We start from the raw sequence: 27,683 nt of genomic DNA, 5'->3' as shown, positions 1-27,683 counted from the left end.
TTTTTATTTGGCGTCAGTTTCACCTCTTAATATGCATCATCATTGACCTTCTTTTCATCGCTTTCAGAAGTTATCGTACTGTCTTCTTCTTTCTTTATCCTGCTGTCTACTTTTGGTCAATTATAATTATTTCTATGGTTTCATCAGTTAATTAAAATAGACTAAGTACTTACTTAAATATGACAAGCGTTTAAGTTCTTTATGGATCCAAAAAGAAAACATGATTGTGGGTACCTGATGACGACATATGCCAAACTGATTAGTCCTGTGGTTACAGAAATGAAGCGGCACCTCTTCCTCTTCCACTTTGAAATGCTTCTCAGTTTCACCACCAGGAGGAGGCCCTGTCCAGCATCCTTTATCTGAAGCAGGACAGAGCTGATACCTGAGGACCTTTGATGATGGGGGAACTAAACAAAACAAAAAAAGGACAGAAAAATGTACGAGTCTAACAAAGCTTTTTAAAGACACAGTTATTCTCCAAACTGACTGGTCTTGTGGTACCAATAATTAATTTATATAACAGACTGAATTATGTCTTTGTGTATGCTACTCACGAGATTCTGCCTCAGGTTGATAGACTGTATAATCCTCCAGGATTCTTGGATCTGATTGTTTTCTAATAAAAAACGCAGAGTAATTTATTTTACTTTATGACCACACATTTGTTTTTATTACCATCTTATTATATATCAGGATAAATATGACAAACATTTTTATGATGCAAATGTATACCCAAGAGCACTCCGTAAGTCCATGGTGAACTTGTTGTGATCCTCCATCTCCCTGCCTTGTATGAGAAGCTCCTCCGCCTCTGTAGACAGCTGGTCTTCTTCCACTGACGCAGTTGTACCACCACTCCTCAGATCCCATCTCTGCCTCACCAGCATCTCCCACAGCTGCAGCCAACGCTCACAGCAGAAAGGAGGGACTGTCTAAGAAACAAGAGAGGATGTAAGAGGTCAGTCATGCATCAGGCACATTAGACTATGTTGTTTTATTATACTCACTTTCTGCCTTACATCCGGCACCTGTGCCCAAGTTAGGTCCAGTGGAGGTTTGGCTTTTCCTCCACAGTACTCACACTTCACCAGGTATTCTGTCAGAGGCTCGGACTACACACAAAAAAAGTTAAATTGCACTGATCCGAAACATAAAGCCATGTTGCTGCAGATAGAAAAATAAATCAGTTGACAGAAATGTAATGTCAGTACCACTGGGAGACCGGTTGTCAACTTTATCCTGTGGTCATCAGAGTCCCGATTGTACCTCAGAACTCCTGCTGATCTAATACCAAAGGTGAGCAGGTCACTGATAGACTGTGGACACACTTCTGGTATCATCTGAGAAAGAAACAGGCAAATGAACAGAGATTATGGTAAATGTGCTACTTATTGAGTAAAAACATGATTGAAAGGACAATAAATGACATTTATTCTGTTTTACATGGTCATCCAGGCCAGACTTCTCACTGAGATCATGCTCTGATGTAAATACAGATGCATCTAATGGCAAAATCAAAGTTAGTAAAGATAGGAAATTAAAGATTTCCCTTTGCAGTTTACTTTAAGAAAATAATTATTGCGGTTGGAGTGGACAGGAATACATTGAACTCATATTTATATGTGTCCCTCTGACAGGGGATGAATCATTGCTTTTTGTCACAGGAAAGAAGCATTCATTGCTTGACTTAAATCCTGTAAATAAAGAATGTATATGAAGAATATAGCTCAAACATAAGAAAAACCATCAGAAATTAAATTAGAATATCTCTGTTACACCTACTTGTACTTGCAAAAACTGTAGCAGAATCAGAAGTATATTTTCTTAAAAATACATTAATTTACACACTGAAGACAAGGAATAGATTCTTAAGATGTGTTTTTTAAGATGATTAATTTGATGAAATTAATTGCAATGGGGAAAAACAATAAACTAGAGGGGGCCATTTTTGTATAAATTACATTATTAAAGTAAGAGCTGGACCTACTGCAACTTTAATCACATGCACAATGCTGCTGCAATTTACAAAACCAACAAGTGAAACTGCATTAATGTTGTCAAAGACCAGTGTTACTGTCTGTAAAGCTTTGCTGTATTTAGGCTAAAAGACTTACCCTTGTCCGGAATATCACATAAAAGAGTGTTTTATGAACAGACCCAAGATGGGGCTGTTGGCGGAAGAAAATACAAACACGTGATTCTGCTAGTTAGGAGTATTGGCTAAACATCAAGTTTTATTTACGAAAACAGAAAAATGTTTAGCAATGTTGTTCAACTATACGATGATTGTCACTGCAGGTAGCTGATTGTTTGACCAATTTGATCGGCATTTGAAACGTTATATCCAAAGAGTCCCAGCTTAAACAATTGCATTTTATCTAAGGAAATATAAAGTAGCATAGGCCTACTTTTTTATTGGATTTAGCTTCAACCTAGAAATAGATCTACGATGTGCAAATATTGTTTAGCTACGCCTACGGTTCATGAGTTATTAGCCCAACATATAAAACAAGTAGGCCAAGTTAAGTTATTAGTCCCACTGTAACTGTAAAGAAAAAAATAACAAATGTAACATGCTTGTGGGAGGTCTTTTGAACTCTAACACTTGATAAATTAACACCAGGTCATGCACTCACCTCCATGTGTCACATTTTGCCTCTGTTGTCAATTACCATGGAGATAAAATAGCGCACTAGAACAGTGTATCACATCATATTCATAGTCCTAGTATGGTCATGGAACTAATAATGGACAAAAGCCCACTGTTGAAGTGCCAGAATAATGTAGTCTATTACATTGAGTCTTTAGGCTAGTAAGGTCTTTTTACCTGCTCTCGAAATAACATTTGTTATGAATTAGCGTTATACAGATAGGCCTATAGGGTTTGATTGATTGATTGATATCATAATCCTTTAGAAGACTATATGCACATGTCTGTCTTTCACTATTTCTATGTGAATCCAGTGATGTTTGGTGATAGGCTACATTGGAATATTTTTTGTTTTGTTAATTTGTAAATTTGACAAGAATCTATAAAGCGACTCTGATGTCCATGGATTTTAGACAAGAGGAAAAAGATCTTACATTAGCCTATAGCCTAGTAGGCCAGTTGTACCACCATATGTAGTTGTCATGAACCTTTCTTTTTCTTCTTTTTCTTTCAAAATGTCCATCTACTGAAAAGTTCTCTCAAAGAGCTACACTACACAGGTGGAACCGATTCAGCATAATTAAAAAGCAATCAATCTAGCCCGCCCTGCTTCTTCTGATTGGTTGTTGCAGAACCTAACACTAATTGTTGCACTTCAAATAGCCGCAGCAAAGCATTGATCTCCAGTTCTTACCATTTCCAGGAGTTGCAACAGAATGATGCGAAAAGGAAAAAGGAGACGTGGTGCTGTTTACTTGGCTGCAGCTGTTATTTTTACATGTTATTTGGCGCAAACCATTGACTGTTACCGATTGAAGAAAACAGAAAGAAGAGAAGGACGAAACGACCCTCATGCAGCCAAAACAGCAGCTGTCCAGGAGGGAAGAATTATTTTTGGGAGAGGCCTTGAGAAAGGGTCTGGCTTTGAGTCTCAGGTCATAAATGGAACCAAGAAGACCTTCTCAAATGTTTCTACTGAAGATGAAGCTGCTTATCAAGCGGACTCTCCAGGTAAAAATATATTTAAGTCTTTTATGATATTAAATTGTTCGGCTCTTTTTATGGTGACTCTTGGAAAAATCACATGGTTATTTAATTAGTCCAATCAAGCTGGCCTAAAGAACATCCACATGATACCGATGACGGAGAATCATCATGGAAGCTTATGACACCCTCCCTGCAGTGTGGTGAAGACCAAATGAAGTTCAGAGCAGTGGGACAAGGTGCTTCACAGTTTGCAGTGGACCAAGGTAACTTCAATAGGATTTCGCTACCGCTGTGCTCTTATTATAAAGTGTAGCCTATATCTTGATTGCACTCTGACTGAGAATTTGTCCAAATAGGAAAAGCACATCCAATGCCTCTGTCCCAAATCCCACCAACCTGTGGCTACACAATGCAAAGGAACCCTCTTGCACTTGTAATGTTGGTCCCCTATGATGGCTGCAACATGGTTCAAGAGGTAATTTTTTTTTTTATCCTGAAATGCAAATTGTGTATATGGTTGGAAAGCAACTCTGAAAGCAGCTGTTTTCATAACATCTGCAACTATTTTCAAAATTAATTTATGTTCTATAAAGCATTAACAACCTTCTTGGTGTCTGTTTAGCCACCTGTTAAACTTTGATTATGAATTTGTAAATGGTTATTCTTGGGTGTTTTAGTTCATGAAGATCACTTGATCGTAATTCTGTTAATCTAATTCCAGTCCTAGTGTAACCCAGTGGTTTGTGTAACATATAGAATTTTTTTTCTCCTCCTGAAGGATGGGCATTATATGCTCCTAATGCGCTGGCGAGGAGTTCCAGTTGCCCTCTTGTGTCCATTTTACCCTCTGCCAGTCACCGCATCTCCATCTCCGATGTTTCCTTGTCCCTTCTTCCCACCTCTAGACCCTGTGACTACTACTAAACCTACTGAAACTACACCTAGTGAAACTAACCCGACTGATGCTGAACCAACTAAAACTAAACCGACCAAAACTAAACCGACTAAACCGACTAATGCTGAACCGACTAAAACTAAACCAACTAAAACTAAACTGACTAAAACTAAACCGACTAAACCAACTAAAACTAAACCGACTGAAACTAAACCGACTGAAACTAAACCGACTAAAACTAAACAGACTAAAACTAAACCGACTAAACCGACTAAAACTAAACCGACTAAACCGACTAAAACTAAACCGACTAAAACTAAACCGATTAAAACTGAACTGACTAAACCGACTAAAACTAAACTGACTAAAACTAAACCGACTAAACCAACTAAAACTAAACTGACTAATGCTGAACCGACTAAAACTAAACCGACTAAACCGACTAAAACTAAACTGACTAATGCTGAACCGACTAAAACTAAACCGACTAAAACTAAACTGACTAATGCTGAACCGACTAAAATTAAACCGACTAAACCAACTAAAACTAAACCAACTAAAACTAAACCAACTAAAACTAAACCGACTAAAACTAAACCGACTGAAACTAAACTGACTAAAACTAAACCGACTAAAAGTAAACTGACTAAAACTAAACCAACTAAAACGACTAAAACTAAACCGACTAAAAGTAAACTGACTAAAAGTAAACTGACTAAAACTAAACCAACTAAAACGACTAAAACTAAACCGACTAAAACTAAACCGACTAAAAGTAAACTGACTAAAAGTAAACTGACTAAAACGACTAAAACTAAACCGACTGAAACTAAACAGACTAAACCGACTAAAACTAAACCGACTAAAACTAAACAGACTAAACCAACTAAAACTAAACCGACTGAAACTAAACCGACTGAAACTAAACTGACTAAAACTAAACTGACTAAACCGACTAAAACTAAACTGACTAAAACTAAACTGACTAAAACTAAACTGACTAAACCGACTGAAACTAAACCGACTAAAACTAAACTGACTAAACCGACTAAAACTAAACCGACTGAAACTAAACAGACTAAAACTAAACAGACTAAAACTAAACCGACTGAAACTAAACCGACTAAAACTAAACTGACTAAACCGACTAAAACTAAACCGACTGAAACTAAACAGACTAAACCGACTAAAACTAAACCGACTAAAACTAAACCGACTGAAACTAAACCGACTGAAACTAAACAGACTAAAACTAAACCGACTGAAACTAAACAGACTAAAACTAAACCGACTGAAACTAAACAGACTAAAACTAAACCGACTGAAACTAAACCGACTAAAACTAAACTGACTAAACCGACTAAAACTAAACCGACTGAAACTAAACAGACTAAACCGACTAAAACTAAACCGACTAAAACTAAACCGACTAAAACTAAACCGACTAAAACTAAACTGACTAAACCGACTAAAACTAAACCAACTAAAACTAAACCGACTGAAACTAAACCGACTGAAACTAAACCGACTAAAACTAAACCGACTGAAACTAAACTGACTAAAACTAAACCGACTAAAACTAAACCGACTGAAACTAAACCGACTAAAACTAAACCGACTAAAACTAAACCGACTAAAACTAAACTGACTAAACCAACTAAAACTAAACCGACTGAAACTAAACCGACTGAAACTAAACCGACTAAAACTAAACCGACTAAACCGACTGAAACTAAACCGACTAAAACTAAACTGACTAAACCGACTAAAACTAAACCGACTAAAACTAAACTGACTAAACCGACTAAAACTAAACCGACTGAAACTAAACCGACTGAAACTAAACCGACTAAAACTAAACCGACTAAAACTAAACCGACTGAACCGACTAAAACTAAACTGACTAAAACTAAACCGACTGAAACTAAACTGACTAAAACTAAACTGACTAAAACTAAACCGACTAAAACTAAACCGACTAAAACTAAACCGACCAAAACTAAACTGACTAAACCAACTAAAACTAAACTGACTAAAACTAAACCAACTAAAACTAAACTGACTAAACCAACTAAAACTAAACTGACTAAACCAACTAAAACTAAACTGACTAAAACTAAACCGACTAAAACTAAACTGACTAAAACTAAACCGACTAAAACTAAACCGACTAAAACTAAACCGACTAAAACTAAACCGACCAAAACTAAACTGACTAAACCAACTAAAACTAAACTGACTAAAACTAAACCAACTAAAACTAAACTGACTAAACCAACTAAAACTAAACTGACTAAACCAACTAAAACTAAACTGACTAAAACTAAACCGACTAAAACTAAACTGACTAAAACTAAACCGACTAAAACTAAACCGACTAAAACTAAACCGACTAAAACTAAACCGACTAAACTGACTAAAACTAAACTGACTAAAACTAAACCGACTAAAACTAAATCGACTGAAACTAAACCGACTAAAACTAAACCGACTGAAACTAAACTGACTAAAACTAAACCGACTAAAACTAAACTGACTAAACTGACTAAAACTAAACTGACTAAAACTAAACTGACTAAAACTAAACCGACTGAAACTAAACTGACTAAAACTAAACCGACTAAAACTAAACCGACTAAAACTAAACTGACTAATGCTGAACCGACTAAAACTAAACCGACTAAAACTAAACTGACTAATGCTGAACCGACTAAAACTAAACCGACTAAACCGACTAAAACTAAACTGACTAATGCTGAACCGACTAAAACTAAATCGACTAAACCAACTAAAACTAAACCGACTAAAACTAAACCGACTAAAACTAAACCGACTAAAACTAAACTGACTAAAACTAAACCAACTAAAACTAAACCGACTGAAACTAAACAGACTAAAACTAAACCGACTGAAACTAAACCGACTGAAACTAAACCGACTAAAACTAAACCGACTAAAACTAAACCGACTGAAACTAAACCGACTGAAACTAAACCGACTAAAACTAAACCGACTAAACCGACTAAAACTAAACCGACTGAAACTAAACCGACTAAACCGACTAAAACTAAACCGACTGAAACTAAACCGACTGAAACTAAACTGACTAAACCGACTAAAACTAAACCGACTAAAACTAAACCGACTGAAACTAAACTGACTAAACCGACTAAAACTAAACTGACTAAAACTAAACCGACTAAAACTAAACTGACTAAAACTAAACCGACTAAAACTAAACCGACTAAAACTAAACTGACTAAAACTAAACCGACTAAAACTAAACCAACTAAACCGACTGAAACTAAACTGACTGAAACTAAACCGACTAAAACTAAACCGACTAAAACTAAACTGACTAAACCGACTAAAACTAAACCGACTAAAACTAAACTGACTAAACCGACTAAAACTAAACTGACTAAAACTAAACTGACTAAACCGACTAAAACTAAACCGACTGAAACTAAACCGACTGAAACTAAACCGACTGAAACTAAACCGACTGAAACTAAACCAACTAAACCAACTAAAACTAAACTGACTAAAACTAAACTGACTAAAACTAAACCGACTGAAACTAAACTGACTAAAACTAAACCAACTAAACCAACTAAAACTAAACTGACTAAAACTAAACCAACTAAAACTAAACCGACTGAAACTAAACCGACTAAAACTAAACCGACTAAAACTAAACCGACTGAAACTAAACCGACTGAAACTAAACCGACTAAAACTAAACCGACTAAACCGACTAAAACTAAACTGACTAAAACTAAACTGACTAAAACTAAACCGACTGAAACTAAACTGACTAAAACTAAACCAACTAAAACTAAACTGACTAAAACAACTAAAACTAAACTGACTAAAACTAAACCGACTGAAACTAAACTGACTAAAACTAAACCGACTAAAACTAAACTGACTAAAACTAAACTGACTAAAACTAAACTGACTAAAACTAAACTGACTAAAACTAAACCGACTGAAACTAAACTGACTAAAACTAAACCAACTAAACCAACTAAAACTAAACTGACTAAAACTAAACTGACTAAAACTAAACCGACTAAAACTAAACCGACTAAAACTAAACTGACTAAACCGACTAAAACTAAACTGACTAAAACTAAACTGACTAAACCGACTAAAACTAAACCGACTGAAACTAAACCGACTGAAACTAAACCGACTGAAACTAAACCAACTAAAACTAAACTGACTAAAACTAAACTGACTAAAACTAAACCGACTGAAACTAAACTGACTAAAACTAAACCAACTAAAACTAAACCGACTGAAACTAAACCGACTAAAACTAAACCGACTAAAACTAAACCGACTAAAACTAAACCGACTAAAACTAAACCGACTGAAACTAAACTGACTGAAACTAAACCGACTAAAACTAAACCGACTAAAACTAAACTGACTAAACCGACTAAAACTAAACTGACTAAAACTAAACCGACTAAAACTAAACCGACTGAAACTAAACCGACTGAAACTAAACCAACTAAACCAACTAAAACTAAACGGACTAAAACTAAACCGACTGAAACTAAACCGACTAAACCAACTAAAACTAAACGGACTAAAACTAAACCGACTGAAACTAAACCGACTAAAACTAAACCAACTAAAACTAAACGGACTAAAACTAAACCGACTGAAACTAAACCGACTAAACCAACTAAAACTAAACGGACTAAAACTAAACCGACTGAAACTAAACCGACTAAAACTAAACGGACTAAAACTAAACCGACTAAAACTAAACCGACTAAAACTAAACCGACTGAAACTAAACCGACTAAACCAACTAAAACTAAACGGACTAAAACTAAACCGACTAAAACTAAACCGACTGAAACTAAACCGACTAAAACTAAACGGACTAAAACTAAACGGACTAAAACTAAACCGACTAAAACTAAACCGACTAAAACTAAACCGACTAAACCAACTAAAACTAAACGGACTAAAACTAAACCGACTAAAACTAAACGGACTAAAACTAAACCGACTAAAACTAAACCGACTAAAACTAAACCGACTAAAACTAAACTGACTGAAACTAAACCGACTAAAACTAAACCGACTAAAACTAAACTGACTGAAACTAAACCGACTAAAACTAAACCGACTAAAACTAAACTGACTGAAACTAAACCGACTAAAACTAAACCGACTAAAACTAAACTGACTGAAACTAAACCGACTAAAACTAAACCGACTAAAACTAAACCGACTAAAACTAAACCGACTAAAACTAAACTGACTAAAACTAAACCGACTGAAACTAAACTGACTGAAACTAAACCGACTAAAACTAAACCGACTAAAACTAAACCGACTAAAACTAAACTGACTAAAACTAAACTGACTGAAACTAAACCGACTGAAACTAAACCGACTAAAACTAAACCGACTAAAACTAAACCGACTAAAACTAAACCGACTAAAACTAAACTGACTAAAACTAAACCGACTAAAACTAAACCGACTAAACCGACTAAAACTAAACCGACTAAAACTAAACCGACTGAAACTAAACCGACTAAACCAACTAAAACTAAACGGACTAAAACTAAACCGACTAAAACTAAACGGACTGAAACTAAACCGACTAAACCAACTAAAACTAAACCGACTAAAACTAAACTGACTAAAACTAAACCGACTAAAACTAAACCGACTGAAACTAAACCAACTAAAACTAAACCGACTAAAACTAAACCGACTGAAACTAAACCGACTAAACCAACTAAAACTAAACTGACTAAAACTAAACCGACTGAAACTAAACCAACTAAAACTAAACTGACTAAAACTAAACCGACTGAAACTAAACCGACTAAACCAACTAAAACTAAACGGACTAAAACTAAACCGACTGAAACTAAACCGACTAAACCAACTAAAACTAAACCGACTGAAACTAAACCGACTAAAACTAAACCGACTGAAACTAAACCAACTAAAACTAAACGGACTAAAACTAAACCGACTAAACCAACTAAAACTAAACGGACTAAAACTAAACTGACTAAAACTAAACCGACTAAAACTAAACCGACTGAAACTAAACCGACTAAAACAACTAAAACTAAACCGACTGAAACTAAACCGACTAAAACTAAACCGACTAAAACTAAACCGACTGAAACTAAACCGACTAAAACAACTAAAACTAAACCGACTGAAACTAAACCAACTAAAACTAAACCGACTAAACCAACTAAAACTAAACCGACTAAAACAACTAAAACTAAACCGACTAAAACTAAACCAACTAAAACTAAACCGACTAAACCAACTAAAACTAAACCGACTAAAACTAAACCGACTAAAACTAAACCGACTGAAACTAAACTGACTAAAACTAAACCGACTGAAACTAAACCGACTGAAACTAAACCGACTAAAACTAAATCGACTAAAACTAAACCGACTAAAACTAAATCGACTGAAACTAAACCGACTAAAACTAAACCGACTGAAACTAAACCGACTAAAACTAAATCGACTAAAACTAAACCGACTAAAACTAAATCGACTAAAACTAAACCGACTAAAACTAAATCGACTGAAACTAAACTGACTAAAACTAAACCGACTAAACCGACTGAAACTAAACCGACTGAAACTAAACTGACTAAAACTAAACTGACTAAAACAACTAAAACTAAACCGACTAAACCGACTGAAACTAAACTGACTAAAACTAAACCGACTAAAACTAAACAGACTAAAACTAAACCTACTAAACCGACTGAAACTAAACCGACTGAAACTAAACTGACTAAAACTAAACCGACTGAAACTAAACCAACTAAAACTAAACTGACTAAAACTAAACTGACTAAAACTAAACAGACTAAAACTAAACTGACTAAAACAACTAAAACTAAACCGACTAAACCGACTGAAACTAAACCGACTGAAACTAAACTGACTAAAACTAAACTGACTAAAACTAAACCGACTAAAACTAAACAGACTAAAACTAAACCGACTGAAACTAAACCGACTGAAACTAAACTGACTAAAACTAAACTGACTAAAACAACTAAAACTAAACCGACTAAACCGACTGAAACTAAACCGACTGAAACTAAACTGACTAAAACTAAACTGACTAAAACTAAACCGACTAAAACTAAACAGACTAAAACTAAACCGACTGAAACTAAACCGACTGAAACTAAACCGACTGAAACTAAACTGACTAAAACTAAACCAACTAAACCGACTAAAACTAAACCGACTAAAACTAAACCGACTAAAACTAAACTGACTAAAACTAAACCGACTAAAACTAAACTGACTAAAACAACTAAATCTAAACCGACTGAAACTAAACCGACTAAAACCAAACCAACTAGGACTAAACCGACTAATGCTGAACCGACTGAAACTAAACCGACTAGGACTAAACCGACTAGGACTAAACCGACTAGGTGTAAAACGACTATGACTAAACTGACTAGGTCTAAACTGACTAGGTCTGAAACGACTAGGACTAAACCGACTAAAACCGAACCGACTAGGACTAAACCGACTGAAACTAAACCGACTAGGACTAAACTGACTAGGTCTAAAACGACTAGGACTAAACTGACTAGGTCTAAACCGACTAGGACTAAACTGACTAGGTCTAAACCGACTAGGACTAAACTGACTAGGACTAAACTGACTAGGTCTGAAACGACTAGGACTAAACCGACTAAAACCGAACCGACTAGGACTAAACCGACTGAAACTAAACCGACTAGGACTAAACTGACTAGGTCTAAACCAACTAGGACTAAACTGACTAGGTCTAAAACGACTAGGACTAAACCGACTAGGTCTAAAACGACTAGGACTAAACCGACTGAAACTAAACCGACTAGGACTAAACTGACTAGTTCTAAAACGACTAATGCTGAACCGACCGAAACTAAACCGACCAGGACTAAACGGACTAAAACCAAACCGACTAGGACTAAACCGAGCAGGACTAAACCGAGCAGGACTAAACCGACTAGGACTAAACCGACTAAAACTAAACCAACTAATGCTGAACCGACTGAAACTAAACCGACTAGGACTAAACCGACTAAAACTAAACCAACTAATGCTGAACCGACTGAAACTAAACCGACTAGGACTAAACTGACTAGGTCTAAACCGACTAGGACTAAACTGACTAGGTCTAAACCGACTAGGACTAAACTGACTAGGTCTAAAACGACTAGGACTAAACCGACTAGGTCTAAAACGACTAATGCTGAACCGACCGAAACTAAACCAACCAGGACTAAACGGACTAAAACCAAACCGACCAGGACTAAACCGACCAGGACTAAACCGACTAAAACTAAACCGACTAGGACTAAACCAACTAATGCTGAACCGACTGAAACTAAACAGACTAAAACTAAACCAACTAATGCTGAACCGACTGAAACTAAACCGACTAGGACTAAACTGACTAGGTCTAAAACGACTATGACTAAACTGACTAGGACTAAACTGACTAGGTCTAAAACGACTAGGACTAAACCGACTAATGCTGAACCGACTGAAACTAAACCGACCAGGACTAAACGGACTAAAACCAAACCGACCAGGACTAAACGGACTAAAACTAAACCGACCAGGACTAAACGGACTAGAACTAAACCGACTAGGACTAAACCAACTGATGCTGATCCGACTAGGACTGAACCGACGAGGACTAAACCGACTAAAACTAAACCGACTAGGACTGAACTGACTAAAACTAAAGCGACTAGGACTAAACCGACTAAAACTGAACCAACGAGGACTAAACCGACTGAAACTGAACCGACGAGGACTGAACCGACTAAAACTAAACAGACTAGGACTAATCCGCCCAAAGGTCATGCACAGCAATATCAACAATATATGCCTTTCAATTATCTTCGTTTCCATAACTATCCAACACCTGAGCCATTAACAACTATGGAGGAGCCTACTACCACACCCTCTGCAGCGGACCCCCCTCCAGCACCTGCACAGACTTGGCAACGTGGTGATGTTCGTCAGTTTCCGTACATGCCATATCCACCTCCCTATCCCCTACCGTACCCCCTTCCTCGAGTGTAACATGTAAAGTGTTCTAATAAATGGTTTGACAAACAAGTGATATGTCTCATCTGTTTATTTGACCTCTAACTGCCAATGAGCGTTTGTACTTTATATTCTTTTCAAACCTTAAAGGGTTATTTGAGACTTGCCTACATGGTGGCACCATGGCTCAACACATTTCTTTTCTAAAATACTATCAATAGTTGTGTGAACAAGCTCTAAAGGATATTGAGTTGCATTGCACATCTGTTGTCAATGATGTGGGCTTGAACATATGCAAATGGTTAGGGGGCTAACTTTTTTGGAGCTTGTGTTTGCCTAAAGGTGCTTTAGCTGAACACATCACCCTCTGTATGGTGCTTTACATTTCCTTAAACTAATTGCTACCTTCATCAGCAGGTCTTATAAACATGTCATCTTCGATCTACCTTTGTCATCTCTTATTACAAACAAAAACCCATATCTTTCCTGCTTTATGTCCTAGAAAACAGTTTTCAGGATGAAGGAAAACATTATTCTAATGAGTGGAAAACAGAGTTACCTGAGAAGTCTTAGAATATATTTATAATATATGTTCTTCGTATACTGCTGTTCCTCTCTTAGCTTAGAATTTCTCTACTCCACAGATTTTAATACTGAAACACTGGTTTGAGTATCAATTGCCTATTTTTGTAACCAAGTCAAAAATGTATTTAAATTCACTGTATTTGTTTGATAGTATGTGGATTTTTTTTTAAATTTAAGTCCTAACGTATAGCCCACCTAGGAAATAAATATTAAATGGAGTTGTGTTACTCCTATTACATGTTTCAAAAAACTGTTATTTTAGTTATGGCCAAACAAATTCTGCAGGCTAATGTTCAAGGTTATTAAATTAACAAATACTATTGAAATAGGGAAAAGATTTTCCTTAACATAAGCTAAAATAAAAACAAGGCTTTACATTAAAAAAAATAACTATCTAAAACTGCATTGTGTGTTAACAAAACTAAAATAAGTTAAAATAGAAAATGTCCCTATTCTTAGTTTTCATTATTTCTTTAAATTGTTTTTATATCTCTTTTAAAACATTTTATTTCCCTTGATTTTTTTGTACTCCTATTTTAGCCTTGTATTTGTGTAGTGTTTCCTGTGTAAAGCACACTGAGTTGCTTCTGAAGTGTGCGATATAAATTAAGTTGTCTTGCCTTTGGCACAAACATACTGAGTGACACATACTTTATGCTTTATACCAGGAACAGCCATTTTTGTTTTGGATGAGCTTATGCAGGAGTTGCATCATGAAGTTTATTTGCACAAAATAGTATGTTTACTTTGACTCGACTCTTATTTAGTAAAAAAAAAAAAAAAACGAATACAAACTAAACTAAGGATTTTTACAAAGTAAACATTGAACTAAACTAATTCAAACTATGCTGAAAAAGTCAAAACAAAAGTAAAAGAAATGAAAAAATACAAAACTATTATAACCTTGCTCATGTTGGGTCCATATGCAGCATTCTTGTGTTTCTGTTCATCACTTATGATGGCAATGAAATTAAAGGGTAGCAAGGGCGGGCACTAAAAAAACAATGTGCAGTCATCATTCCTGCTTGTAATGCTACACATAAAGTAGAATCAAGAATAACAAAGAAAGGACACAAACATTTATCTAAAAATGCTGGATGGGGGACTTAACTCCAAATTTAAGACTTTAGGGCCAAACATCACTGAATGTAATTATTCCCCAACCTAACTGCAAAATGACCAACAAAACAAACACAGCTGTGAAGTATTGACCTGAGATGTCTAATTACACATCAAAGGATTCTAATCAACACACCTTCTAAATGTTGCAATTATTGTTTACCTTTTTTCATGTAGCAATTAAGAATTAGGTTGTATTTAAGTGTAATTTTGGTACAATATTTATACGTTTTATTTAATCATTTTGTTAAATCCAAATTATGTTTTATTTTGAAGTTACCTTTAAAGTCACGTTGGATTGCTCTCCCGAGAACGTATAGTCACAACAGCACAGCAAGTGTGGACTCTCGCTCCAATTAATACCATGCAGCCAACGAGGTAATTTAATTTATTAAATTAGTATTTTACTTTCGGTAAACTGATATAATAATAATAACTTTATTTAGATAGTACGACGGAGGATTAGGGCCACATTCATTTTATTTATTTTTTTTAATTTCGAGATTAAAGTCGAGTTCGAGACCAGCCTGTGCAAAATGATGAAAGTAGAACTCTTAAATTATTTTCCTCTGCAGACAACTTCCTCCAAGTCAGTGTGGTTCTTTCTTTGGAAAAGCCACAGTTTCTTGCAGTATCTTTTCAGGGTGCTGAGGATAAGATAAGAGCATGAATAAAAGGACAGTAAGAAGTAACAGAAGATAAAAATAGTAAAACCAGTAAGAAAAGACATTAAGACGACATGACATAAAAGCAAGTCTGTAATAGTAAGTTTTAAGAAGGGATTTAAAAGAATTGAGGGAATCTGCGAGTCTTATCTCCTCAGGGAGGTCGTTCTAAAGTCGAGGGGCCCTGAGCGGAAATGGCCCGGTCACCTTTAGTTTTAAGTCTCGACTTTGGAACGACGAGGAGGCCCCCACCTGAGGATCTAAGATTGCGGGCTGGCTCTGCGGGATATTACATTAATCACATGCTGTGCATGTTATTATTTATGTTTGCTTACATTGTTTAATGATTGTCATGTTTTATAGGCCTACTGTTTAGTTTTCACGATGGATTTGAGGAAAGCTTCGAATAAACCTGGAGTAATTACTTTAGTAATTTACTTTAATTGACGATCGGCAGATAGATCGAAGAGCTGCACCGGGTATGTAGGAGCCTGCAGAGCTGTCGGCAAGGACTCGTACATTTACGAGTTTATTCTCGTAATATAAACTATTCGTGAAATAAACTCGTAAATTTAGGAGAATAATCTCGTAAATTTACGAAAATAAACTCGTTATTTTAGTCTAAAGCTAGACTATCAGAAGAGCAGCAGCCACCTGTACAAAAATGAGGAACGTGGAGCATCTTGTGAAGTTATACTTTAGTAGCCTATAGGTTTCACAAATAAGGAAATAGGCCTACTTCATCTTTTGGCACATCAGCATCACATTGTCATAAGTAGGCTATTAGGACCCTGAAAAGATACTGCAAGAATACTGTGGCTTTTCCAAAGAAAGAACCACACTGACTGGGAGGAAATTGTCTCTTTTGTGGCAGAGGAAATTACTTTCAGTGGACGTCTACAAGGCTATTGTTGGTTACACCTGCGTGCCATCCAGATGGGGTTCGTGATTTCTCAGGAGACTATTAGATTGATAATCAAAATTTTGGATCCGGAAGGAGTTGAGCTCCGACGAGCTTGGCGTCTCCGACATCGGCAGTACAACATCAGAGGTCCCAACACCCTGTGGCATATGGATTATTATGATAAACTAAAGCCGTATGGAATAGGAATTAATGGCTGCTTTGACAGATTTAGTCGTCACATAATGTGGATGGAGGCATACACTATTAACAGTGATCCCAAGATAATCACAGGCTACTTCATAAACACAGTTACTCGCATTGAAGGCTGTCCACAGCGGTTGCGTGCTGACCCAAGTACAGAAAACAGTTATGTCAGGGAAATGCAGCTGTTCCTGCGCAGAAATCATGTGGACCATTACGCAGGGGAAGGAAGCTTCATATACGGATGCAGTACTACGAATCAGCGGATAGAGTCTTGGTGGGGGGTCTTGTGTAGACAAAGTGCACAGTTTTGGATTGAGATCTTCCAAACCATTAAAGATGATGGACATTTCAGTGGTGACTTTCTGGACAAAAACCTGATTCAGTTCTGCTTTCTCAACCTGATCCAGGTGAGCCAACTGTTTGATAGATTCAGAGCTAAAAAAATAAACTGCGGTCAAGTGAGCCGTCTTTTGCAAATCCCCGGTCAAGCCAGCCGCCTCTCGAAAAATGCTATATGTAGCGATAGCGAAAGTTCAGACAGGAAGACTATATTTTGCACACTCGTTTTATTGTTTATTATCATACCATGTCAAATCACTCCTCCACGCATGCTCACTCATAACTTCTCGTAATCATCACCTGGTCACACCTATCCAATAGCACTGCTCCACTCCCTCATTGTTAGCCTATCACATTGCTGCTGTCTCTTTTAAAAATGGCTTTCTCTTCCACTAGTTCATTCATGCCATTGCCATGCCATTCATGCCACGAGCGACTTCAACCCATCAGATGCGAGGTCAGGCGTTTACGTTATCGTTTAAATCTTGGGGACCCTCAGCTGCAGTCTCAATGCCGATCTCCACCTGATACTTTGAGGCTAACTCAATACAATCAATCCAGCCAAGCAGCCAGTCCTTGGGGAAAAAACAACGCATTAGCCTCCACGGCGCAGCTTCTCTATGGCAGGGAAACTTCCTGACCCCGTAGACCTTCCATCGGAGGGATGCAGCTCTCATGATTTCAGATATGGCAAATATAAATTATCCACCGGGCAAGTCCTGGTAATTTTCGCATTTTAACATCGATCAAATGATGTTCTTCTGATAATGTGTTGTTGTTAATTTAACATCTCAAATCAAAGTAACCACGCATAATTCTTGGAAAGTGATAAAGTCATCCAGCATGTCTTCTTTTTTCTTTTGTTTACAGTCTCTCGAGACTCGGAAATACAGTGTCTTCCTTTCAAAATAAAACGGGAAATTAGCTACAATTTCTTTAGTTCATACAATGTTCAAAATAAGAGCATCGCAACAATCCGTATTTCAAGGAAATTCCGCCTTTAAAGCTGAATCTTGAAAAGTAACTTCAACCATAAGGTAAAGTTCTGTATGTCAGGCAGCTCTCATTTCAGAAAATGTATTTTGTCATGCTTTATTTGCCAGGCTATTTGCTATTTTACTATTTTTTGGTGCACTGGTAAACATTTCAGCTGAGAGAATCCATTTGATCTCTGGTTGACTTTATCGTGAATTTATTCAGGCTTAGCCTATTTCTGCAATGCTCAGTCTTCCTATTCATTCTATGTAGCTTAATCATAACAACCACCTTATTATTCTTTAAGTACTGTCTGGTCTGGGGAATTGCTTACATTCATCTGCAAGTGTTTGCTGGCTTATTATTTTAACCTAGCATCTTTTTCATCTACTCTTAAGTATTTTTGTTGTACTTATTCTCTTTAATTTAATATTTTATTTTCTTGTTTCTCTGTCTTTTGCAATACATCGCTTCTAAAGTCGGGGTTACTCTGCTCATAAGGATGCTAGCTACACAGCTCACCCCAAGCAACTGGGGCATAGCTGGTCTGAATCAATGCTGACAACGCACGCCACCCCAAGCAACCAGGGCATAGCTGATTCTGAATCAATGCTGGCAACGCACGCCACCCCAAGCAACCGGGGCATAGCTGGTTCTGTATCAATGCCAGCAACGCATCTCACCCCAAGCAACTGGGGCATAGCTGATTCTGAATCAATGCTGGCAACGCATCTCACCCCAAGCAACTGGGGCATAGCTGATTCTGTATCAATGCTGGCAACGCATCTCACCCCAAGCAACTGGGGCATAGCTGATTCTGAATCAATGCTGGCAATGCACGCCACCCCAAGCAACCGGGGCATAGCTAGTTCAAATCAATGCTGGCAACGCATCTCACCCCAAGCAACTGGGGCATAGCTGATTCTGAATCAATGCTGGCAACGCACGCCACCCCAAGCAACTGGGGCATAGCTGGTTCTGAATCAATTCTGGAAACGCATCTCACCCCAAGCAACTGGGGCATAGCTGATTCTGAATCAATGCTGGCAATGCACGCCACCCCAAGCAACCAGGGCATAGCTAGTTCAAATCAATGCTGGCAACACATCTCACCCCAAGCAACTGGGGCATAGCTGATTCTGAATCAATGCTGGCAACGCACGCCACCCCAAGCAACCGGGGCATAGCTGGTTCTGTATCAATGCTGGCAACGCATCTCACCCCAAGCAACCGGGGCATAGCTGGTTCTGAATCAATGCTGGCAACGCATCTCACCCCAAGCAACCGGGGCATAGCTGGTTCTGAATCAATGCTGGCAACGCATCTCACCCCAAGCAACTGGGGCATAGCTGGTTCTGAATCAATGCTGGCAACGCATCTCACCCCAAGCAACCGGGGAATAGCTGGTTCTGTATCAATGCTGGCAACACATCTCACGCCAAGCAACCGGGGAATAGCTGGTTTTAATCATGCCTGCAACGCATCTCACCCCAAGCAACCGGGGCATAGCTGGTTCTGAATCAATGCTGGCAACGCATCTCACCCCAAGCAACCAGGGCATAGCTGGTTCTGTATCAATGCTGGCAACGCAAGCAAACTGGGTATACCTGTTTCTAAATCAAAACTAGCAATGCATTTCCACGTAAACAATCGGGGTATAGCCGTCTCTAAATCAAGGCTAGCAATGCATTTCCACGCAAGCAAACTGGGTATAGCCTTTTTAAATCAAGGCTAGCAACGCATCTCCACCCAAGCAAATGAGGTATAGCTGTTTCTATATATATGCTAGCAACGCATCTCCACGCAAGCAAACGGGGTATAGCCTTTTTAAATCAAGGCTAGCAACGCATCTCCACGCAAGCAAACGGGGTACAGCCGTTTCTCAATCAAAACTAGCAATGCATCTCCACGCAAGCAAACATGGTACAGCCGTTTCTCAATCAAAACTAGCAATGCATCTCCACGCAAGCAAACGGGGTATAGCTGTTTCTAAATATATGCTAGCAACACATCTCCACGCAAGCAAAAGGGGTATAGTCCTTTCTAAATCAAAACTAGCAACACATCTCCACACAAGCAAAAGGGCTATAGTCCTTTCTAAATCAAAACTAGCAACACATCTCCACGCAAGCAAAAGGGCTATAGTCCTTTCTAAATCAAAACTAGCAACACATCTCCACGCAAGCAAAAGGGCTATAGTCCTTTCTAAATCAAAACTAGCAACGCATCTCCACGCAAGCAAATGGGGTATAGCGTATATAAACCAATGTTGGCTACACCACTGCTGGGTGTAGGTTATGGAATCTATGGTTATGTTTCTTGAATTGATTTGCTGATCTTGGAGTCATTTATCAGCGTGCATTGCATTTACTGTTGCTGTTGTTGCTGTAACTCTCTTGTTTGTTTCATTTTAGCAGATAAATACAATTTATTCATTTATCTCGGCCAATTCAAACGTGCTCGGTGAGTATCAAACTATCATCTGTTCGCACCCCATCTTTTTTGGGGGATTTATTCTGCCGACACTCAGAATTGTCCTTCTCAATACCAGCAGGGCATAGCTGTTTCTAAATCAATGCTGGCTTCGTATCTCATCACACATAAGCGGGACATAACTGCCCAGAGCAACTGCTGGGAGTAGTCCTATGGAATCCGTGTTTATGCATATTTTGGTTCATATGTGTGTCGTCTGCTTTTCATGTATTCATTTGTCAGCAAAGCATTTGGCGTATCCTCGTTATTGTTGCCTAACTCATAATTATTATTATTATTATTATTATTTTCAGATTTAATTCATCACAGGGTTCACTCTGACTTGATCATTTCCGGGAATACCTCACACAACCAGTCCCTGCAGACCATTAACATGGATACTCATGAATTGAGTGATACACCCAAAACTCATTCATTCATTGTTACAGTTCAGCACATTTTGCAATCTGTTCAGTCCTCTCAATCAGTAATCCGTTTATAATATAGCAATCACTAATGGCTACATGTTTCATTCTTTGCCATGCCAATGTTCTTTGCTCAGAATTCATGGTCTTGTGAATTTAAATTTCCTTAGGTCCAACGTTGACTGTATGGAGACATCAGTTGGCAAATCAACCAACTCTTTCATCATTGTCATACTTAAAAATCTACTCTACCTTATGCTAACATACATTTTCATCTCAGAATTCTATTGTCAGCACATTTTTACTAATTATTGCATATAACTGGTGGTGGTGTGTGGTTTTTGCATCCCAGTAGTTAAGTATAATTTGCTTTTTAGTGTGACGGTCACTGCCTTATCAGGATGTAACTAATTGATTCTGTCCCCCCTAGTTCTAGTAGAGGAGTTGGATGGTCCAATTGAGGGCATCTGGGCCTATGTCTGGCAGGGCATAAAAGCCCCACCCCAGGGTGGATGCTCTCGCTCTCTCTCTGGCCTAAACTTTGACTTGTTTGTTTGTGCTATGGTTGTGGCTGGTTGGGCAAATAAATAATTGTTTCCTCAAATTGGGCTGTTCCTTTTCATATTTGTCATGGCCATGGAGCCAGGTTATGACAATAGCATGGAGTTTAAATGTAACTTCATTATCTTACATTCTCAATTCCTTATCATAAGTCTGGCATTCAGCTGGTTTGGTCCGTTGGTAAATCAAGAGACTTAATGTGTAAATCGGCACATTAATTAAGTTTAGAGAACTGCCCTTCAAAAGGGCTAGCTCAGCAGCTCTTATCATTGTTATTTCTGGTTTTATCACATTTGTCATTATAGGTATCGGCTAAATACCTTGCCATTGCAGGCCCAAGTATTTCTCATCCCATTCAGGGCATTGCTGTCCATTACTGTCTCTGCCATTGCTGGCTAATCAGGTCGTCATGGTTTGTTCTTTCCGACGATCTTGAGGTTTGTTCGCTCCTCAAGATCGTCGGTTGACGGCCTGCCAGATACTGATCTATTTCAAACTTAAAGTAGTTAAAAATGGACCGATTCAATCAACCTTCTTCTCGTTATAAGTTCAGTGCCATGGTCTTGTAAAGCATTATTTCAAAGCTATTCATATCAAAAAGATCTAGTGGTGTTTCTGGAAAGGGGATGTTTCTATTCGATTAGGTTCACGCCCTTTTGCTATCATGCAAAATATATTTGTTTTGTTTAACCGATATGCCATTTTTGATTCTCAGGGCAGACATCTTCAATCACCCTGTCTCCCTGTAGAGTTCAAGCGCCAAAAATTCTCTTACAATCATTCTATGTCACATATGTAAAATAAACCTTTCATCTTTTAATCATTTATTTGTCTCTCCTGATTGAAATACTGTACAAGGATTAACGGTACAGGTGCTTGGAGCGACCAAAAAGGAGGAATGCCGCCGCGTATTTCGAAAACTTGTTATTGAAAAATGAATATAAAATAAAAATTTTATTACAACAATTATAATAGCTCTTTACATTTTAAGATGGTTTTTCTGTATAGTTTTTGAGAAAATTCAACTTTAATTCTGCTCAAATTTAAATTGGAGCTTTGATAAGTCATATTCAATATTTTATTTAAAATATCAGGTGACAAATATCTTTCAAAGAATACTTGTTCCTCATGTCCCTGGCTGTCATCCTGAGAATTATCAGCAGATTTTACTGTTTATCTTTGTTAGTCTTTATCTGTTTTAAAATTAAGGTAAATTCTGCTCAAATTGCTTTGAGATGCTTTGATATTTTACACAGTTTTAAAATAAGTCAGTTTTTGAGTATTTACACTAATCTATGCATTTCAGTGTGTGTTTGGGTCAATTTTATTCATATAGGCCTATCACCAATTCAAACCCATAGTTGTTTCAATAGGCTACACATTATAAAAGTATGTCTGTTGACTACGGTGGCCATTAAGTACAAAACACAACACAAATAATCACAAAACACAACAACAAGGTGGTATACCTGCTGGCAACATGCATTGTCAGTGATGACAAAAATTATTATTATTATTATTATTATTATTATCTGTAATGATAAATATCCATTAGAAAGAGTAATGCAGGGGAGCCTAAAGGGGTCATGTCTTTGTTGCAGAGGTCATGGTTTCAAATCAGATCTCGGCCCTTTGCGTCATGTCATCCCCCACTCTCTCTCCTCCCAACATTTCCTGTCCCACAGCTGTCCTGTAATGCAAAAAACAACACTAGAAAGTAATGCAGTTTTTGTGTAAGGATATCTTTTCAAAAACTGAAATAACACCATGTACATTTTAACAAGTTGTATTAGACATTTCAATATTATTTATCATTGTATGAAGTATATAAAAAGAAAATACAGCAACCGATAGGCTTATTATCTCATAATAGCATACCACTATTTTTCAATAGCCTATTTTTTCCACCATAACTCTGAACAAGAAAATAACAATGACTTCTTATTTGATTATGAAACATTTCATTTTAATGTAAATAAAGCATTTGTGACAGAGAATAACTGAATAACAGAAAAGAGCTGAGAAAAAGTTCAATATAAAGAGGATTCATGTCACCAGCAATAACTTTTTCCATTCAAAGTTAATGTTGTGTTTTTTTATTTGTGAATATATTTGGGGATTTTTCAATGTGGTATACACTTCAGGGCCGCTGTATTTTACTAATTTAATTGTATAATTCACACAGGAGGAACTTGACGAGGTTGAGGACATGGAATACACACCACATTTGATCAAGGCCTGGCCACGGCTTACAAAGTGGACGCCCCATACTCATGTTCCCTATGCCACAACTCCATGGAGCAGCAGAGGACAATCTCAAGACTGTTCTTCACAAGGAAGTTGCTGTTTGCAAGGAGGAGTGCACCCCGGAAGGACCTTACCCCTGTGATGAGACTATGTTTGAGCTCTACACTGTTCTAATAGATGAAAATGGTTGGAGTGCTCCTGTGGATGCTTATAGTGCTGTGCAACTGTATTCACTCTTGAGAAGAGAAATACTTCAAAATATCTAAATAGTTCCTCACAATGCCCACCCATTTTTGGATTGCAAGGAAAAGACAGTACAATATGAGGTCATTCAGAGGCTTCCACAATATGAACTCAGTTGCAGCTCTATGTTCATAGCCTTGGTGCAAAAAATGTGCATACATGCAGAATGAACAATTCTTCCAGAATCATAATTCTTTAAAATGCTATGTTTTCATGTAACTGAGCATAAATGATGGCATTAGTATATTAATATTTTATTTAGAAACACAACAGAGACAGTCTGGTCTTAGTTGGTGTTGCATATTTCCAGGGCTAAGTATATATTTTATACAAAGTGTCCATATTTTTTAAACCCCTTATGGCTAAAACCTGAAGCAATAGGAACACTGCCTTAAAATAGTTCCTGCAACATGAGCAATGGCTAATGCTTTTTATGATCTGTCAGAATAAGTCTAAAAACTTAACTCAGATTCTAAAATAATACTGTTAGGCTATAATACTGGAATATGCTGTAAAATTACAAGTCACGCATTAAAATATGAATTTAAAGTGTACATAAACACCAGTTTCTTAAAATGCTCTTTGAGTGTTATAAGTTTTCCTCAGATTGTTTGCGAAGTAGAAGAAAGGAACAAATGCAAAAAAGGGAAATCTTTGATTGAGGCCCTCTGTGATAATGAAAATACTCACACACAAAGATAATATCAAATTTTGATTTTACTAACTTGTGAGGTACAGACAATGTATTGTGAAAAGTGAACATGCACAATTTAAACAAAGAAAGCACATGTAAGTTGTTTAAAATAACTCAAATCAAAATCCTGAGTGAAAAATGTAAAAAACAAAAAAAGGGTCCCATTCTTGAAAGGACAAAAAAAAAGGTGCTGCAATTGAATTATTTTCCTATCATTGAAATTAGTCAGAATAAAACTTTGTTATGCAAGAACTTTGCAAATGAAAATACTTATTTTTGAAATGTATATTAAATCCATGACAAGGAAACTAATCCACCAGTTTGAACCATTAGCAGTGTGACAAAATTATTACACTTTTGGAAGTTTCCTAAGAAATCTTCGAGATTATTATGCATTGAAGTTACTGGTAGGTCAACGGGTGTCATGTTGTCACAATGTGACACAACTATTCCACTTTTAACAGAACATAAATTTGAAATAAATGTAACTGCAATGAGAAATAGTCCTGAAACATTTTCTGTAAAAAACAACATTGACCTCATTTGCTCAACTGTAAGAATGACAATAACAATAACATAATGAGTGAAATTTGCCATTTGCAAATTAAGATAATTTCCTTTTGAAATCCTTTTCAAAATGTTTGGAATCTCCCTGCTTTAACTGTTGACATTTAACATTTAGATTATAACTGAACGGTAAACTTTTCTGTAATCAAAATACTATAGAGCAGTGTCTCAGAACAGCCTTTCTATTAAATAATAATACTTGTGTGTATTTTCATGTGTTTGTATTAATGAATCCTTGTTTTGTTTGGGTGTGTACAGAGGTATGCTGGTTGTGTTAATACATTTTAAAGTGACATGCACTTCCCCATCCCCATATGGGATGATTTTGGTTGATTTTCTCCATAACCCATATGTTGCTATCCAGAATAGAATTGAACGCACTCCGGAAGTCGGGAAATTGATCGTAGCTGTCAGACAGTTGCAAGAGCATCCCGCACGTTCGTCCAATTGGCCTTCTTGTAAAACTGGTTTGGACAATAAACTCCACATTGATAAGCCCCGAGGCCAACAATTCAGAGTCAGCGCAGAATCTCCAATATCTTCAGAGAGTTTCCTCATTAAGTTCCCTGACGTATCTTTTAAGGTACTGGGCCACCTCTTCTTCTTTTGATGTCATCCCAGTTGGAAAGCTTAATACCCTTACTACCTTCTTTGGCGACGGTTTGAGGTCACTGTACATTTTGATCAGCTCCCCAGAACTTAGCTGCATTTGGGGCTGTGTGATCTCTCTCCAGCAATCAATGACCAACTTTGGTATTTGCACAAGTTCCTTGTGAGATATTTCATCCAAGATTTTTGGCAGTGTAGAAGCAGTGACCCTCTTCTGACACGATAAGTGTCGAGCACTTCTAGAAGGTCGTCAAAATCTACAGAAGAAAAATCATCTAAAGCATCTTAAAGGACTTCCTGCTCTTGACAGCTCACAAACTGAAGAAAGCATGTCTTCAGGTCACTGTGCACCTCTCCCAAAAACATTTCCTCTTGGAAAGGTGGAGCTAGCTTGAGTGGCAATCTATAAATCCTCTCTGAGCACACCAGACCCAGTGCCCCTTTCTACTGAGTTGTCAGGAAGAATAGGTCTCACTGTGTGTCACTGAGAGAATCATCATTCACTGTTTGCTGTGCACCAATAATTATCTCTGGGTCAGAGGTGTCTGCTTGTATATTTTGTGGAACTTCCTCTGTAAGACCATAGTTTGTATTTACAGGCACATTGATCGGATCATTGATAACACTGAAAAATGTGCTTGCTACATAACTTGGGCTTCTAGTTACTGAAGACTCTGTAAGGTTATCTTCAGAAATGATGAAAATTTCTTGGAGGGAGTCATGACATCCATCTGTCAAATCTAAGTGATGATTTCTGTCTAGCGTAAACAGTGATGAACTGTCATCAGCTGACACTAATTCAGACTGAGAGATATCATCATTAAATCCAAGGTCATCATCACTCACGTCACTCAGCACTGGTTTAGATTTAGTTGCTATATAGAAGCACAAAATTGGGAGTTTGACAATGTGGTATAAAGGCTTGATGGAAAGATCCTTGGGGAAAGGATTTTATTTGAAGTCCCAAACATCAAATTCCAAATCAGACTCAAGACCTTTTCTAGATTCTCCTTCTGGAAAGAAAAGGGACTTCCCTTGTTTTATTATCTCTTCAAAACCTGCTTGAATGGTAACTGTGATCTTCCTTGTTCCCCCACCTTGCTTTGCCCTGACCTGCTTCGTCACATCATTGTCAGTGTGAATCCATCCAATTTCATTATTTCTTACTGACTGTTTTGTTCTGTTTTTTCTTTTGTTAGATGTGTCTGGTACATCCTCCCCACTGTGGTTTTCCTTTCTAAGTTTGAGCTTCTCCCTTAGTTTCTCAAAAAGACCATGTTTTCGCGTTGATGAGCTTATGTGACGTCTGCAAAAGCTGAACAGGGCTATTCTGTCTCTGTATGATGGAAGATAATTAGCCAGTTGAGCATCTTCTATGAGCAGGATGACTTCTCTGTCAATCTGTGGATAGGGAAGACACATGATTGTTATTTTTGGATTCAGAAGAAAACA

General features: G+C 37.3%; 1 protein-coding gene across 1 annotated transcript in view; it reads left to right on the top strand.

The window, feature by feature from the left end:
- Window positions 1-3,319: 3,319 nt before the first annotated feature.
- Window positions 3,320-27,683, top strand: part of LOC132979118 (proteoglycan 4-like) — a gene marked incomplete at its 3' end in the record, with an annotated part of 37,894 nt that continues 13,530 nt past the window's right edge. Inside the window, exons 1-5 of the mRNA XM_061044642.1 lie at window positions 3,320-3,664; window positions 3,837-3,903; window positions 3,997-4,115; window positions 4,419-4,531; window positions 13,079-13,176. Of these exons, the coding sequence (XP_060900625.1) occupies window positions 3,596-3,664; window positions 3,837-3,903; window positions 3,997-4,115; window positions 4,419-4,531; window positions 13,079-13,176 (466 nt within the window). The remainder of the gene's footprint in view (window positions 3,665-3,836; window positions 3,904-3,996; window positions 4,116-4,418; window positions 4,532-13,078; window positions 13,177-27,683) is intronic.

The sequence above is a fragment of the Labrus mixtus genome, chromosome 8, assembly GCF_963584025.1.
Source record: "Labrus mixtus chromosome 8, fLabMix1.1, whole genome shotgun sequence".
In the NCBI taxonomy this organism is placed as follows: domain Eukaryota; kingdom Metazoa; phylum Chordata; class Actinopteri; order Labriformes; family Labridae; genus Labrus; species Labrus mixtus.
Note: the sequence above shows the minus strand (reverse complement) of the source record. Positions and strands in the feature narration are given on the sequence as shown.